Genomic DNA, 18,537 nt, shown 5'->3' with positions numbered 1-18,537 from the left:
ATAGAATATTTATAACAGAAAAGAAATTGTGAAAAAGGAGGAATAGATAGTAAGAGTAGATAATAGCCAAAAAGGCAACCCATAAGTAGACTACTTGATTGTGGAAAAGATTGGTATTTGTTATTAACAACAGTGAGTGCAGGGCCTGTGTATAAATGAGGCCTCAAGTGTCACGTTTTCTGGTTTTGTATGAAAATATTATAATTATGCTGTATCTTTCTGCAGATACGTGTGTGTGGGTCTTAATTTTTCTGTATATACGAGTCTCTCAAAGACTTGTAAACTGATTGGTTCTAAATAATCTGAAATAGCTCAAGACTTTAAGCCAAGAATGACTTGCATGTGGGGTTGAATGACTTAAGGAAGTTCACCAACCTAAATTTCCATTCACATGTTTTCCTGTAGATATATGTGCAAAACAAAATAAACCACACGCACAACAATCTATGCCAGCATGGGGTTTGGTGAGATGCGAATTTATAGACGCAAAGCTGCATTTTTGAATCCGCCATCTCCCTCAACCTTAACCTTGTTACCTAATGGTCACAGGATGTCATTTATACTTATATAGATAAAACGAGTCTATATAGCATCTAGTATATTATAGAGTATCTGGGATTGTTAGGTACTAACAATTATTGGTGTTCATCGCTTTCGGTTGTTATTTATGTTTTTAAGAATTTTTTTATTCCTTAGTGTTTGGTCTCAGAGTAAATCTGTATAAAAAATTTAGATCATCAATTAAGTATTTGTATGAAGAGTGTATGATGTAATTAATAAAAACTTACCTTGAAAGGTTTATTTATAGTGTTTGATAGAGTCAAAAAAAACGCAAATTATATACAGATGATTAAATTATATACTGATGATTATATAGATCAAAATCTATATGTAAAGTTAACATTATATACGGATTTTATTATGTATGTAAACAGATATTACATATGGATTTTTTTCGTAGATAAACATTAATAATATTAATAATATTAATAATATGAATATAATATTAGTAATATGAATATAATATTAATAATATAAATATAATATTATTAATATGAATATAATTTATTTTATTATTATTAATATAATTTATATTATTATTATTAACATAATAATAATAATTATTATTAATATAATAATAATAATAATTATTAATATAATAATAATAATTATTAATATAATTTATATTATTATTATAATAATTATTATTATTAATAATAAGTATAAATTATATTAGTAATAATATAATAAGTATAATAAAAATAATAATATGATCAAAGAACTTGTCTGGTCCAGTGGTTAATGCTTATTTGATCACTTAAAGGATTTGTTTTACATACGGATTTTGGCTGTATGTAATTCGCGTTTTTCTTGTAGTGTGTATTATTTGACTCATGATCATATCTAGCACGTATCTTCAATAGATTAATGTTAACTAATTTTTTGGGATGTTGTCCAGAAATTGACTAGCAAGAAAAATAAGGTAATCAACAAAGCTAGCACACAAAGTGAACTTAGGGAAAGGTACTAGAATTGGATTAGAAAAACCAAAACTGCACTACATAATTTTTAGGTATCAAAAGATATGATTTAAAACAATTTATGCTGAACTGTAGAATGCAAATCTTGAAATTTTAACCAGGGTCAGTTCAAGATCTTAACTGAATTTTGGCAGCAATTTCACTCTATGATTAATCTTGTTTTTACATGAGGTGGGCTCCTCCTTTTATAGCAATGGAGGACCGGTCAAATGAAATTCAAATGCAAGGGAAATAGCTTTGGAATGTCCACCTAATGCATCTTGGCACATGGATCATATGAAACATATTTAACATGTGTTGAAAAGCTTTTTAGCATATGTTTCATATAGATCATATAAAGGTAATCGTGCAGTACATTTAACACGTGGAGCGTGTGTTAGTTAATAACAATGTCGAGTAATGTAACTCACTGGATTCCGATCGATATACCTTCATATCTCACTTAGCTACCATTTTTCACTCAAATCATACACCTAAATTTTATCATCACTAAACACCACAAAAGGGAGGACCAATATTGCATCCATATTATCTTCACTTCTAAAAATGATGAAAAATTAGTTAAATACCGAATGGGAGGTAGAAAACAGAAACTGGATAGGATTCTTTCTTTATTGTTTTAGCAAGTAAAATACTAAAATAAAGGTTAATTGTGTCTAACATTCGAATTGTCAGTGTACCCTATATGTTTTGGCAGTATTTGTAGTTTTCTAATTCTAACTACAACTGGCTATGACCGTAGAATTAAAACAGACAAACAAAAACCTTTTCAAAACACTATCCTCTGTGTTTGTCTCTAGTATTCTCCAATTTTGATTGATTATAAATTGATATCGCAAACAAAGACATTTATTTCTTTAAAATTAACCAGAGTTCAAGGATTTTTACATGTCAGTATGCAATAAATGCATTGATTATGTTATTATTTAGAAAAAAAATAAACAGACGAAAACTTGATGCATCAAGCTTTCTTAGAATTTTAATTCAAGAACATTATGATGGTGCCGGGCAGGGGAAACATCGTTTTTGAAGATGATTTCAACTACTGGGAGTGTTCTAGAACCTTCTTTTGTTTGATGAATGTAAAAACTGTGTAACAGAGTTATTGCTAAGTTTATTCATATTCATATTCCTAAATAAGTTTATCTATCATCTTTGATGTTTGAGATAATATTAATTATTTTTCTGTTAATTATGCATTTATTTTTCACTAAATTGTGAATTATGGAAAAGAGAGAAGGCGAAGTTGTTCTAGAAGAGCATTACGTATAAGAAGATGTGAGGAAGCCATCGCAAACTTCCAAGTTTCAAGTCAATTGCTCACCAACTCCTATCCTCAACAACAATTGCTTATAGGCATAAGAAAAGGAAGAAAAAAAAAACATTATTAATTTTTATGATTGAGATGTCCATTTTTTTCCCAACAAATTTACTTTTATTAAGTATTCAAAAACGTCTTTCACAAGAATATTAAAACCAATTGAAATCGACAGAACAAAAACGTAGCTGATCATTTTTTTATTCATAAATTTTAGGTATTCAAAATCGTGGCTAATAACTAGTGCTGCCAGTTGTTGCCCTGTTGCCAATCACACCATTTCGTTGCTTGATTTTAAGGCAAGAAATAAAAAATTAAAAAGAAATAATAAGTTGAGAAAAAAAATATATTTAAAGAAGTTAAAAAGAAAGTGTTTTAAAAAGTATATCATATGATTGATTGGATAAGAAATAAATAAAAAGAATAAATAGGAATAGATGTAAGTATTTTTATTTTTTAAATTTATTTAGTAATTAATGTGAACTTTTATATCACAATTTATTTAATAGTCCCAGTAAATATATTTAAATTTTAAAATTTTAAAAATATTTTATAATACTTAATTACATTTTTTTATAAAAATAAATAAATATGATCCATGGTCTAACCTTTATACGTTGGAAAAAAAATCTTTAAAATCTCTCCTAAATAAAAACTTTAACTTATTATCAACAATAACTAACAAAACACTAACAAAACACTAGCAAACACTCCACCAATAATAAAAAGTTTAACTAATAACTCAAAATATTACTTAATCAAATTCATATAAAACTCATATAAATCAAAGAATCAAGATAACAGAAATAAGAAAAAACAAATTAAAATAACTCAAAATATTACTTAATCAAATTCATATAAAACTCATATAAATCAAGATAACAGAAATAAGAAAAAACAAATTGAAAGTACCTTAAAAATTATCCAAGAATAAAACATTTAATTAAATTAAAATAAACATTTCTAAATTATCAAGCATACCACTAAATTTAATTACATATGACATAAAAATTAGTTACAACATCACACCATCTTTAATATTCAATTACATATTACATATAAAAATTAGTTACAACACGAGCAAGTGGTTACAGAACTACGATTTCTGCATCAAATAGGTTCAATTTATCCATTGATCCACCACCTCTAATCCAAATGCTTTATACACATCATTGTCGTAAAATCAATTATAGTTTTATTAATTATTCTCTCCTTTATTGATTTTAATTTTATTTCATATATATAATACAAAAAAAATGTATTGGTAATCTTTTAAATGATTTTTAGCCCATAAGAAACGGGTAGGGATGAATGAAGACGGATCATAACGAGAACATAAAATAATTAAACTGGATTGATTTAAAATAATAGAATAGTTTGAAATAAATTAAAATGATTGAGTATGGTAGAGAAATTCTGCGTCACACTATATATTATAAAGTATGCAATGTAATTATTATGTGCATATCAGAAACAGTTATCGGCGTGGCCAAACGAGCACTCAGCATTTGGTAACTGCATATCTGATATGTGATTCGATTTTAGTAGTGACTCATACGTAAACACAAACATATTAGTGAAATAATTATATTTAAATCTTCATTGTTCTAGAATTTTCGGCCCATTTTAATAATTGGAACTATACAAAATCTTACGCCTCTCTTAAATGGTGTATTATACACATATAATATATTTATAACAAACAAATTGATAAAGTGTTTAATTAAAAAAAATTTATTAAATTTTTAAATATTTTATTACGATTCTGACGTAATTTTTTAAAAAAATACATTAATTTTTTTAAAACTCAAACTTTTAATATAATTATAAAAATAAGGAACAAATTATTTCGAATCAGTCATAAAAAAATATTTTTATGTTACAAAGAAAATTAAAACATACTCGTACACATAAATTTTTATTGTCAATTTATATAATATATGAATTTTTGTTTTCGTATTTTACATTTTAAAAATTGTACATATCTCTGTATTTATATTCATATCGTATCCATGTCTCTATCAATCTATACTAAATAAACACCAACTTATATTTACATATTTGTGTGTGTTTAGTAATATTTGTTTTAGTGTTTATATGAACACTCTTTTCAATTTTAAATAACTTAATTTTCTAAAACTTACATTAAAAATGTTTTCATTAATAAAAAAACTCTGACTGTAAACTTGTGGTGGAAAATCAAAAGATAAAAAAGTATAACTATAAAAGTTAAAATGAATATTTGAAATTATAAAAACTAACATTTTTTTTTTCGATTATAAGAACCAAGAGGGTACTTATTTTTTATTATAACTGTTAAGGCTATAAAATATATCCTAAAGTTAGATATGTAAACACAATAAAGCTTAGCAAAGTGGCAAACTCTATATTAGTTACCTTGACTAATTATGGAAGATTGAGGATGATCCCATAAGTATTAACATTTTTATAAAATATTTTTAATTATGCATTTCTAAGAATGATAAGAACTTACAATAAACTAAATATTTTTTTTAACCCAAAATTTCATATAACAATTATCAATTTTTATTGTCACCAAAAACTACTTTAAGAGACAAAAGGAGACTGGCACAATAATTTTTTTCTTTAATAAGAACCGGCTTATTTTTGGCGCATTTATAACTTATGTTGATAAGATCATACTAAAAGACTATTTTGTATTTAAAAAATAAATTTTGAATTTTATCTTTTTTAAATATATTTTGAAATATTTTTTTAAAAATTGTTCTAGACAGGCCAATAGGCGATCTAAATCCAGAACAATAAAGGTAGTCAAAAATAAGTATGTTCTTAACCTAAATTGATATCGGTCTGTGAGGTTTTATCTAGTATATATGGAGTCAGTCTTAACCCCGTGTCTGCCGTTATGATTATCTCTTTATTGTCTGGTTAATGTTAATTAATCCAAATTCTCGTCTTATACTATTTCTTTTACATTATTCATTTACATCGACCTCCTACCTAAATGATAAAGGGTCAACCCAAGGTTCATAACTCAATAAAAATATACTGGATTACATAATCTCGAAGATATTCTTGGATCTAAAAATACTTTATAAATTTTGTAATAAAAAATATCTTTTGAATTTTGTAGTCTTGAAAATATTTCTTTTATTTTTATAATTTATAATTTATTTTTAGAAGAAAGTTATTCTTGATTATAGAATTGGGCTGAAATTACCTTCTAGATTCTATAATTTAAAGTTTTTCTGGACTATTCATTTCAAAGTAAAAAAAGTAAATAGAATAAAGATATTTTTATTATTTTAATAAGTATGGGGGTGGACAAGAAGTTATGGAGCTGCAGGAAGAAACAGCATAAGAACCATAGTCGCAAAGCCCGTATAATGTGTTGGTCTTATTTTTTAGCCCACATAATAAAAGATTTAGGGCAATTGCTTCCTGCACCGTATTATATTACTACACCCAATTTCAGTATGAAAAGACGAAAATTTCCTTAAATAAAATGGGATACATATAAAAATACCTTTTAGATCTTCTTTTCTGGAATATGTTTCTGAATTTTCTTTTCTGAAATAATTTTTTATATGTGGATTTTCTTATTTAGAAAGGAATTTTGATTTATTTATTTATTTTTTGAACAAAATAATCTTTTCTGGAATGTAGTATATTAACAACTCAACAACTAAAAAAATTAGTACAGTGAAAATGTGTTTCTGCGATGTGCTATTTATTAACATTCTCTTGTTTCAATGAACTACACAATAGTCTCTTATGCAATGAGTTTGAAAACCCATGGCAAAAAAAAAAAACCCCTATATCATAGAATTTTGTTTATACTGTGTGATTAATCTGAAATACAACTTACTTTTTAAGAAAATAACTTCCGATATCACATTAATACGATCACACTTATATTTTTAATTCAAGTTAAATAGATTGCATTCTTTGAAGTCAGTTATGATATAAAAAAATTAATTGAAAATAATTTTATTTTCTTGTACAAATGATCTATTTAATTAATAATTTATTTGCTTTATTTCACACTCGCAATTGTCTATTTCTTATATACAAATAACAAATTAGAAAAAATTAATGATAAAAAAAACTTTAATGATAAAAAAAACTTTATGTATTGGCAACGTGAGTCTATCACAAAAAACAAATTACCATGTATTTATGAAGTTCGGACACTCCTATTAAGTGACATGTCGGTGTCGAATATCGATCCGTATGATATTTGTAGGACATATATTCATGAAGTGTATGATTATAAAAATAAGAGACAAATTCTTTTGAATCAGTCATGACAATTATCTTTGTGTTAAAAAAAAATTTGAAACATACTTGTGTACATAAATCTTTATTGTCAATTTATATAATTCATAATTAAATAAAAATAATAAATAGATTAATATCTCATGTCCTACATTACATTTTAAAGATTATACTTATACCTGTGTTTGTATTTGTATTTATGCTACATTGTATATAAGTTTGTTAATGTTGTTGTAATAATTATAAAGTCAATCATCCGTTTTGATATTGTCCGCTTTAAATATTTCGTAACAGTTTTGTTTATTTAAGAAAAAAATATGTATTTAAAGAGATAAGACTATATATATTAGCCGAATCATAACAGTATTATTTAGTATCATTTATAGTGCATAATTCAACAAGCTAGTTCACGTGGTTGACGTTTAGAAGGAGTATTATGAAATATTGGGTAAAATATTTTCCAAATTTGGCAGCGATTGAGATCTAAGCATGACCCACTATAATCACTATCGTTGAAACAGTAATAGGGCCACGCGTCCTTCATGCATTATTTTCTCAGATGACCTCAACATACTTCCATTAATCTCCCATTCGTCCCTACCTTACTTGTTTGCTTCAGAAAAAATAAAAACTAAACTAAAACTTATTTTATAAGAGTTTAAAATTCTTGTTAACCACGTATATGCAAAATGATTATGTTAATTGTAACACAACGATATTGATGTATGTTTGGATTCTCGTAAGGTTTTATACATCCCAATGCATAAAAAGAAAAAACAATAATATCCATGGTTCGAGGGAAAAAAAAGTTGTTCAATCTTAAGTTCAAGAGATAGTATCGTTAGGGTCAATCACCGAAGTATTGTCCGCTTCAAAAGTCGATACTCTGTCACAGTTTTGTCCTTAAAAGATATATTGATGGGTTGGAGGAGGAGAGAGTATATAAACTGCGCTTATTCTCGACTCCTGAGCGATGTGAAATTATATTGACTAACGAAACAAGTTCCCAGTCGAGGTCTAAGGGAAGTCGGTCCCTAGCTGAGGGGCTAAGACGAAGGACGGGATCCTAAGAAGTAATTTTTTGAGTCTAAGTCTTTCAGTCTTCTTGCCTCCAAGTATGATGGTCTTCTGCTCACTCCAGACCTCCGAGCCTCATGGAGGGTACTTGCGAATACACTATGATGATCAAGTGTGCAATATGCAGGTGAGTAGATAGTGAAAAATTACCTTTAGTGTTGGGGTCCTCTCTTTTACTTATACTTTTTGGATGGGTTTCAACTGTTATGGGCTTGCATGTGGGTCAAAATGAGGGTCCAACTATCCCTTAATTATGGTTTATCATTTAAGTGTGGTTTATTTTAAGTTAATTATAAGCTTATGAATTGTTGTGTTCGGGTCAGAGAAGTTGATTCGATCTTCTCGGCTATTCGGCTATATCACTCATCTCGATCATTCGGTAGTACAAAAATATATTATGCTCACTTTTAGGGTTAGACAAAAATATTCATTGTCACAAATTAAGATTATCTACAACTTGTACAATTAGAAAAAATTGATTAGAGATAAAGACATTTTATACTATGTAAGTGAATGCAAACATTCCCTTATGAATCGATTTTGTAAGGCTGAGTTAGGTTTAAAATTTATTACTTAATATGGTATTAGAGTTGTTTATAGTCTATCTCAATGAGAATTTCTAGTCTTATTAGACCAACCATTATTAGACTCTTATCGGACCATCCATACATAAGTCTCACACACGAGTTGACACATGTTGGCGAGAAAGAATGTGTTGAAAATCTTACATTAACTAAAGATAAAAACATCATAATATATAAATGAATATAAACCTTATTTTATGAATTATGAATAACTTTATAAAATTGAGTTACACTTAAAATATATTTATTCATATTGTTGATTTTGGCTTAATCCCAAGTCCAACAGCGGTGGGTTCATTGTTTGGGAAGGAGGTTTGAGGGTTATAAATTAAACTCTTCTCCTTCACTGTTATATATCCCAATTTGTAATATCTTCTCCCATAATAATAAAAGTGAGTTGTTTTTGCTGTGCTCGAAGATTAGGCTAAATTGGCTGAACTCCGTTAACAATTTTCTGGTGTGTTTTTTTCTCTTTATCTCTTTTATTATTCCGCTCTGTTTATTCAATATTATTTGTCGGGTAGCTCTGTTTTAGTGGAGAAATTACCCGTTTTTCCCGACACATATTTCATATCGTAAATATAAAAAAACTTTACTAATATGAGTTAGATGACAGTAGAAATTGATGATATTTTATACATTTGTTTTCTTGTGTGTTTGATTTTTGAAACAACAGTCTAAAAATATCCCGTTTGTTGATTTGTCTTGGTCGAGAAGCAAGTATACAAATTGGAAAGCATTTGATGAAAAAGAACGTGGGTTATGAGAGTGGTGAGGCATAAAAGCGTAAGGTAAGCACCAAATATGGTGAGCAATGGAAATGCAGCACGGGTCGGTTTGAAAGCGCTTCCTCTTCTTATCTTTAACCACAAAAACACACCAAAGCCGTGTTTCAACTTTCAACTAACCAACCCAAACACACAATCACAATCATAATCATGTCTGCCACACAACCTTACATTTCCTATCACTATCACCTTCAACAATGAAAGATATAAAATTATCGTGTATTTGAAATATTATTCGTTTTAGAAGTAAAAAAAAATCTTAATATGTAAACTCCTAAACAACGTGAAATTATATTGTACGTACCGCAACATTAATTTTCTTCAAAAATTATATTTTTATGCTTTTAAGCAAAATAATTTTCTTAAATTAAAGAAGCTTAATGAACTTTACAAAATCCAATAATTCATGCACAAACGAAACTAAAAAAATTAGGTATATAGTTAAACATAATTTATATGCACGAGGTCCCTCATCGTCTTTGGTCAAACCAATTATTGTCCTATGTATTTAGGTAAGTGTAGCACACACCATGTGACCAAAAGCAATTTTCAACCACTTTCTCATCTGTTCTACCCACTTCATTATTACTGTTCTTCGTTTATTTACTCAACCCTTTAATTCTTATAAAAAAAGTTATTAAGTTATTGTACTGTTTGACTACGATCGGATTAAAGTTCGATAGTATGGATCTGATCTAACCATGATAACGGGTCGGGTTAAGAATATAATTACTGTTAAGAAAGTTATTACAATTTTATGAAAAAAATTTACGAGTGTTATATAAGGATTCTATATCTCAAAAATAAAGGTAAACATACTATATTTTGATATTTTTTATACTCTTACGTAGTATTATTAACAGGTGAAATTTTTTCATCTTATTATGATTTTCTTTTCTGAAGTAATAATTAAAAAAAATAATCTCGAATACCACCTCTAACATTCAATCTCCATTTTTTTGGGAGAATAGTTTTTATTAGTATAGTCTATGTTTTAGATTCTTCATTCTTCAATAGTCTCATTTAGTTTTAAGTATTTTAAAAAAAATTATAGTCAGCTAAAGAAAATTGTAGAAACAATGAATAGCCGTCACCATACCGAAAATATTTTAAATACTTAATAGATAAAATTATTTTTAATAAAAACTTAATTAGAAATACTTAAATTACATAATAATTAAATTTAATGAATAAATACTTTTAACATATTTGAAATAGTTGGGAGTGTAATATTTGTCTAGAAAGTATAGATAATATTAAAAATATATAGATGTTAATATTTTCCGTAATGGATATTCGATTCCATTATTTCCCTCACTTTCTTAAGAATGTCTATGAATAGACGTAACTAGGAAAATAAGAAGCCAAAATCTTGAAAGAAATTAAATAAATGAGTTTTGGAATGGTTCTAGACCTTTCATACAATTGAGACCACGTGTCACCTTCTGCAACATGTGTTAGTATTATTTCAACGATTCCAACGTCAATACTTTTCTTCTTACAACACTTCAAATATCATCATCCATAATACTAAAACGGCTGCTTTTAAATATCTTCTACAAATCTCACTTCTTTCAAACCATTTATATATATATATATATATATATATATATATATATATCTCGAACCACATAAGTATATTCTAAAAAAATTAACTATATATAGATTATTAGTTTAAAAAAAAAAAATGATTTTCATTCTTCAAAAATAATTTATTATTTTTATACTGTCATAGGTTTAACTCCACGTTGCGTATTAATAGATCGTCCACCAACACTCACACTCATACTTAAGACATTAATATTATAATAAAAAATATCAAATAATTAATCTTTATTGAATTAAGTCATTTATTATCGAATTATGTAAATATCAAAATTCAATACAGAAATAGTAATATATATTAGAAATTACACACGGAATAAAAGTACATTTTTTTTTATAAAAAAAATATGAAGACCTTTTGTCAATTTAATTCATTAAAAAATGGGGAAAATAAGATAAATTTTCAGGATAACAGAATTAATTTACTTCCTGGTCTCTATTTATAAAATTGAACTTTTTAATTTAGACATAACTGAATGAAAACTGTTAGTTTAATATTATTATATGAGGTGTTTTTGTAGAGTCAATAATTTCCCGCGCTATTATTAAATAAAATGTCGGCAAAAAGGGTCAAAGAAAAGAAAAGAAGAAAGTGGGTTAAAAATAGCATGTCAACATCCTGACCCTATAGAATAGTACGCGCTTCGCCATTAAAGAGTGTGTGAGCTTGTGAGAGTGGGTACGTCAACATGTCATGCTGTCGCCCATGTTGTAGCAGCAGAACTGGAAATAAAAAAAAATCATTTTTTTAATATTACTTTTGAAGGAATGTTACGATGGTAATAGTATAAATGTGTACCCTTTGGCCTTGTTCAAACTTGACGCAGAGAATCTAGCGAGGTTCAAAGTGAGAGAGAGAGTGAATTTGATTAAGATCAGAGGAAGGAGACAGAGAGAAAGAGATGAGGGTGTTTCCAGGACTCAAATCCCTGTCAAGAGCAGTTCACGAGGAACAAGAACAAGAGCACGAGCATGAGCAGGAGAAAAACAACGCAGAAAAGTTAACAGTTTGGAGAAAATCCTTGGTGATGAGTTGCAAGGGATTCACTGTCATCGATTGTTGTGGAAATTTGGTGTATAGGGTCGACAATTATATTGGTCGACCAAACGAAGTCACTCTCATGGATGCCTCGGGAAAATCTATACTCACCATGTTCCGCCGCAGGGTATGTTTTAGTCGATGATGTTCTTTATGCTGCACTTTCTCTTGTTTCATTTTATTTGTTTATGTAACGAAAAGTGATAGTTTTGATTTGATGTGCAGAGGCTTGGATTGTTAGATGGATGGTTTGTGTATGAAGGGGAAGTGGGGAACAACATTAGAACGAGAAGTGACTTTTCTAAGCCATCAAAGAGTCCAATTTATCGTGTAAAGAAGCATGTGAATATTTTACATGGCAACAGCAATGTTCTGGCCTACGTGTTCCGTGGAGTCTCACATTCAGATAAACGGTGTGTGGCGTTTACTGTGGAGGGTTCCTACGCACATCGTTCGTGTAAGGTGTTGGATCAGTGCAGAAGGGTGGTGGCTGAAATTAAGAGGAAGGAAGCTAATACCAAAAACGTCTCTTTTGGGATAGAGATTTTTCAGTTGGTTGTGCACCCTGGCTTTGATCCTGCCTTTGCCATGGGACTCGTCTTACTCCTTGATCAAATGTTTTCTTGACACTTTTTCATTCTACATATGCTCTTTCTGCTTCGTGTTTTGTTAATATTCTGAGATGTGGTATATTTCAAGTTTTGATATGTTGGGCACCAGAGAGATCATAAATAAAGGATGAAAGGAAAATTCAAATTTGCCTAGGACTATTACGTTCAGTTTCTCAATTCCTCGTGTCTTTCTTTTTGATAAAATTGATAGAAATTCAACTCCTTTCCAGTAACTAATTTCCTCTTTTCATTCGTTCTTCTATTAAAAGAAAACAAGTTATCATGTGATTGTGCTTTTATCAGATGAATAGACAAACATTTCAAATTATGATACTGTGGCAAACTACAGAAGAAAAATGTTATGGGGTTTTACATAACGATCCATGCATTATATGCCCAAAGCTAAAAATTAATGTCACGTTCATTTATCACATCTCTAATCAGTACGTAAACACCAATTACCCACACTACAGTTAGTCGATTACATAAAGTCATCTCACATAAGCACGCGCAAAAACAGAAAATCTGCTTGCTAATGTTGCCACAAATGCTCTACATTGACAAAGAATGATGTTTTTTGTACACCTATATTTAAATTAAACATTTGAAACGAGTTTTCCCTTGAAAATAACCTTTACAACAGTCTCATTGCAGCCATAATGATAGTATATACAAAGCAGCCTATGACTAAATATAATTTTTGGTAATTAATCACAACAGATGTCAGAGCAATAGAGGTTTTCTACACTAGATGATGCTTGATCATTCTCACTTCTCCTTTCCTCGTTTCCAATCCACCAATCCTAATTTTTGAACCTTGAATTGACCAACATAAGCCCTACCCTTATCCAAAATCCTATTAGTTGGGCGCATCATAGTAAGCTCCTTCAGTATAGTAGCTGCCGCCGAAGGCTTGTTCTCTCTAATCAAGTCCCTAACCGGTTTACTTGGTAATGGTATACTTGATTTTGAAGAATAGGGTCCCTTTTTAACATAATGTGAATGAACACCATTTCTATTCTCGACTGTCGAAACCCTTGGCTTCTTTGCAGGAATTATTTGGTCGACAGTTCTGGCCATTAGGTCGGATCCAACCACTGAAGTTGGTGCTGAAGACATCTCTTCATGGTTTGCAGTTGGCTTCAAGCTTTTACCTTTCATGTTCTTATGTGAAGTCTTCTTCTGTGATCTTATGATTCCGTAAGGGTTCTGTCCCGGAGGTTTCGTTGCAATTTCACACAGAATTTTTGCAGCTTCTAATAATCTTGGACAGTGCTCATCTGCCAGAGACCAAAATATTAAGCAGGGGAGAAGATGGTGACACCTAAAACCACTTGTAACTTCAGCGAATGATTTAAGACTTACAATACAAGAAACATATTTCAGGCGTGCTGTTCATGCTTTCTAGATTATAAGATTTAAAATGAAATTTGCAATAAACATATTTCATGAGGGAAATAACATAAATGGGGATTCTGAATGATTTTCCCTGAAACCCAACCAAGGAAAATACCACGTAAAACAAGGAAAAGTAGGTGAAAGTATATAAATGATGTGTTTCATTCAATAACATCACAGTGAAGAAGGGGAAGAGTATATTAGATACAATGCAAAAACATAACAAAAATCCAGGTAGCCAAAGAAAAAATTGTACCTATAGTAGCCTCGAAATCTTTAGAACGTGTTACATAAGATGAGGAATTCCACTGACAGAAAGGGAAAATAGCAAATAAAGATGGGCAATCTTTATTGCTTGAACTACTGGTTGAAGGAACAAGGCTCTGATCATAGCTGAATGAATCAATGTTTGTAAAACAACCACGACTGATGTCAGTGGAGCTAGCAATTAAACCTATCCCTGCCCATTTACCTTGGCATGTGCTTCTACTTGTTGATAACTTAACTATGTCCGAATTAGCTCTAGAATGGCTTCCAAAAGCATGTGACCATGGGAACGTTGGCAAGCTTGGTTGATGAGATACCTGCTTGCCAGATCGTAAATTATTACTATTCTTTTTTGGAACAACAGGCTTGGACTCATCAAGGAGCAAAGAATCCAAGTCCTCGGATCGAGGGACTGCAATCCGTTCCAAGACATCATTCGGTTGATATAATGGAAAGTCAAGTGGACTACAGGAACTTTTGTTTTCAGTACAAAGACCCTGCATGTCAAGTACTACAGAGTATAAATAACATTATCATTATATAGTTTTACATTTACTATCACTGGATGTAAATTTGCTTTAGAACTAAAGAACAAACCCAAGCAGAAAAGTTATATAAGTGACTTATAATTTTAGTGCAACGGTACAGCCTTTATATTGCACATGAGGTAGTGCATAGTAATTCGAATACCACTCTTTTAAGCTACAACTTGAAATAAACATAAATCTACTGAATACTAAGTATTAAGTACTAACCTTGTGGTATGCAGACATGTCTGATGTGCAAGACTGCTCTTTATCCTCGTTACTATTACTTTCTACAGCACCAAATAAACTCATTTGGGTATTGGACATATTGTAGAAGGAGCTATCAATTTCAGCCATACTTTTGGATTGGATAGACTTTGGTAGCTGGAGGAGAGAGCAAGCCTTTCTAACTGAACTAAAAAAACTTCCATTTGTATTTGATGTCTTCTTCTTTACATCTTCACTCAAACTAAGACAGTCAAAAGTGCCCCTAAGCAGCCCATCCAATGATGGAACATCCATAAGCTTTGTGACATCATGAATATCCTGCTTCAGACCATATAACCCTGACAACAGTTTCCAATATTTCCAGTTGAGAAATATGTACTCTCAATTCAGTAATGGCAGCTATAAATCATTAAAACCAGTAAGCATTCTGGTAGAGAGAAGCTTACAGCAATAACAACCAAGCCTTATCCAATTAGATGGTGATCACTACAAAGGTAATTGTCATTGTGTTATAATGGTTTCTCTGAGAGTTCTCTCTGGTCTTCTCCTACCTTTCTCTTAATCTGACCATCTAACATTGGATCCACCTTTCTTATTGGTAAAGAACTTAACTAGATATTTCAATGGAACCAAGAGTATATGGCCAAAACTTATAGGATGTTTGATCAGAACTGATGCCAATAATATACCACACTGATCATGTATAACAGCATGTGGGCTAGATGCTAATAGATGGACAGATATTACTGATAACTGGTCCAAAATCATATTTATTAGGGGGGCTATTATTTTGAAATGCTCATATAGTAAATTTGGTTTGACCCGAAAATGAGAGCCATAATTTAAATAAAACAGAATAATAAAACATTAAATTTCTAAAAGTACAAAGAACTGAATACTTTATAAAATGGCTCCAAAGTAATATAAATATAAGCACAATGAAATTCATTTCAAGAATGACAATATAATACAGCATGTTTTTTGTTCAAACATACATGCTACAAGAAATGTAATGAAGTTCCTAAATTTATCTTTCGCAATCATTTAACTGAGACTAAACACATCAGTTTCTGGCTTCCATAGCATCACCATCACAACATTAAGACTAAAAACTTAGAAAATTATGTACTTAGCTCTTAAAGAGAATATGTAAGTACATCAACATATAGCACAATAGTTAACTAGGAAGCTAGAGAAGGGAAAATAGAGTTCCAACATAACTTATGTTAGAAACACCTAACCAGATTGCTAACAGGTTAAAGAGTCAAGACCCTTGGCAACAGGCTTAATGATACATTCACGCACAACCACAGTGAACCCAATTGTGCAAATAATCACATCAAAAAATAATTTTATGCAAATAGTATGAAGAGTTCAATAGGTTAATAGTTAGATACCAAAGAAATTGTTCCCTCCATAAGCAGAACCAAAGATTGTGGCACCCATTTTCAAAGAAGAACTGCACTTAGCCGTAGAAGAAGGCACCTTAATGTTCCTTTTCTCTCCGCACTTGGTAGAATGGCTCTTTGGCTTTGGAAATTCTCTTTTCTCTATACCAAAAGAAAAACAAGGAAAAAGGGTTGTGAACATATAGATATGAAGAAAATAATGCCTGCTTTCGGGGACAGAAAATATTAGGAGAAATACTCTTTATGTGGTCTGATCCAAGCTTTTCAGAAACATCCCTTGACTCCTCTAGTTTACTCAAGCCTGTGGATTTTTGTGATTCGGACATCCTTGGTCTCTTTGAACACGAACTACCACTCTGGCTAACTTTTGTTGTTATTTGTTGTAATGACATGCCTTCTTCGACTTCAGGACAACTTTTGTCCTTTCCACTTGCCACATTTTCAGACAAATCCTTACCCTGAAGACTGAGAAGCTGACTAGAATTCTCACACAGTTGAGTCTCTAGAAATTCATTCCCAGAAGAAAATTCAACATCATATTTCATATTTGCAACATGTGACACAAAAAAGTTAACAGGCTAAAAATCCCGCAACAATTAACGTCTATAAAAGCAAAACACCAAACACTATGACAGAATTTTAAGAGTTGAGACTGAAATTAATGTATTTTACCTAAAAAACAACAACTCAACCGATGTGGCATGCAAAAAATGGGTAGTTAGAGATGGCAACCACCTCAATTCTCATATACATACGTATCTACAGTGGAAGCATTAACCACGTACTAAACGGTTAACAGATAACACAGGGAGTAATGGCTATTTAAAACAAAAGCAGAGTCTATGTGATAGGATGAAGCCCCATTAGGTGCCATGGAACAACTCAAAGAGTGAGAACCTCCAACATGTATGTATGGCGTACCTAAACCTATACCTAGTTACTCCAATCCATTAAATGTTCTTTTTTTTCTCGAAAGCATGGAGCAATGGAGACAAATCATGTTAACATAATAATGGCATAAAATCATGTATAATTTGAAGAATGCGAAGCAAGTATATAATAAAAAAAATTAGGGATGACGAGTGAGTCACTTACCATATTCTCCTGAAACTGTGAGAAAACCCTCTGATCCCATGAGTTGAGTGAATGGAATTGCACAGCATTTGCGAAATTTACACAACAGGTGATTGTGTTGTGTTGGCTATACAGTTATACTTCATTGGGAAATGAAGGTGTATATTTAGCAATGTGGCAAGTTCTCTTCCTCAACGGGGGAATATTCCGGCCAAGGCTGGAAAGAAGTTCTTCTCTTTCCCTTGTTTCTTTATTTTTTCCACTGTGGAATCTGTTTTCATAATTCCTTTTTTCATATCAAATTGTTAATATTTATTAACATTTTTATCAAAAAATAGTTTACATCCTTTAACGTTCCGGTCATCAATGAACATCAACAATAAAATGGTTTAATAAATGAGTCTTAAATGATAAACGACTATTTATGAAATATTGAATAAGAGTAGTCATGTAGCTAATCTAAATGATACCACCTGATTAATTTATAAATATTTTTTAGGAAGTAAAATATATATTATCTTAGACTCTTAACTTTTACACACTTAAAAACTTATCATCTTTATGCTCCCACTCACTTAAACACGGGAGAGTCTTTTGCAGGTAAACTTCCTCCGTTGATTGAAGACAGCTGAAATATTGATTTATGAAAAACATGAAATCTTCATGAGTTGCACTCCCAAACTCATTTTTAATAATAATAATATTTATTTATCCATAATGTTCAATTTATTGTTGGACTTTGAGAAAAAACTACATCTAATTCAAAACTTTTAAGACTTAAGTTTGGTGATATTTAAAAAAAAAAAAATCA

General features: G+C 30.2%; 2 protein-coding genes across 4 annotated transcripts; one reads left to right on the top strand and one right to left on the bottom strand.

Moving 5' to 3' along the window:
* The first annotated feature begins 11,812 nt into the window (after nt 1-11,812).
* LOC137811443 (protein LURP-one-related 17) lies at nt 11,813-12,970 on the top strand. The gene is made up of 2 exons (XM_068613203.2): nt 11,813-12,339; nt 12,438-12,970. Exons 1-2 carry the CDS (start codon nt 12,076-12,078, stop codon nt 12,837-12,839), a joined length of 666 nt encoding a protein of 221 aa, XP_068469304.1. The 5' UTR covers nt 11,813-12,075; the 3' UTR covers nt 12,840-12,970.
* A 443-nt stretch (nt 12,971-13,413) lies between these two features.
* LOC137811442 (uncharacterized) lies at nt 13,414-17,998 on the bottom strand. 3 transcript variants are annotated; one of them, XM_068613201.2, is made up of 6 exons: nt 17,748-17,998; nt 16,891-17,154; nt 16,641-16,793; nt 15,244-15,581; nt 14,478-14,985; nt 13,414-14,103 (listed from the first exon to the last, which is right to left on the bottom strand). In XM_068613201.2, the coding sequence occupies exons 1-6, from the start codon at nt 17,785-17,787 to the stop codon at nt 13,592-13,594; spliced, it is 1,815 nt and encodes a 604-aa protein (XP_068469302.1). In that variant the 5' UTR covers nt 17,788-17,998; the 3' UTR covers nt 13,414-13,591. The 3 variants fall into 3 exon arrangements, with proteins under 3 accessions (XP_068469302.1, XP_068469303.1, XP_090154712.1); XM_068613202.2 differs by having other exon boundaries at nt 13,414-14,147; nt 17,748-17,978; XM_090298586.1 differs by lacking the exon at nt 17,748-17,998 and having other exon boundaries at nt 16,891-17,275.
* Nucleotides 17,999-18,537: the final 539 nt, after the last annotated feature.

The sequence above is a fragment of the Phaseolus vulgaris genome, chromosome 2 (assembly GCF_051622355.1).
Source record: "Phaseolus vulgaris cultivar YP4 chromosome 2, ASM5162235v1, whole genome shotgun sequence".
NCBI classification, from domain to species: domain Eukaryota; kingdom Viridiplantae; phylum Streptophyta; class Magnoliopsida; order Fabales; family Fabaceae; genus Phaseolus; species Phaseolus vulgaris.
Note: the sequence above shows the minus strand (reverse complement) of the source record. Positions and strands in the feature narration are given on the sequence as shown.

Coding starts and splice junctions, on each gene's coding strand:
- LOC137811443 (XM_068613203.2), top strand. CDS start 12,076: ATGAGGGTGTTTCCAGGACTCAAATCCCTGTCAAGAGCAGTTCACGAG. Junction 12,340..12,437: donor TCACCATGTTCCGCCGCAGG/GTATGTTTTAGT, acceptor TTTGATGTGCAG/AGGCTTGGATTGTTAGATGG.
- LOC137811442 (XM_090298586.1), bottom strand. CDS start 17,197: ATGAAATATGATGTTGAATTTTCTTCTGGGAATGAATTTCTAGAGACT. Junction 16,794..16,890: donor TGGATCAGACCACATAAAGA/GTATTTCTCCTA, acceptor CTTTTGGTATAG/AGAAAAGAGAATTTCCAAAG. Junction 15,582..16,640: donor TGGAGGGAACAATTTCTTTG/GTATCTAACTAT, acceptor AACTGTTGTCAG/GGTTATATGGTCTGAAGCAG.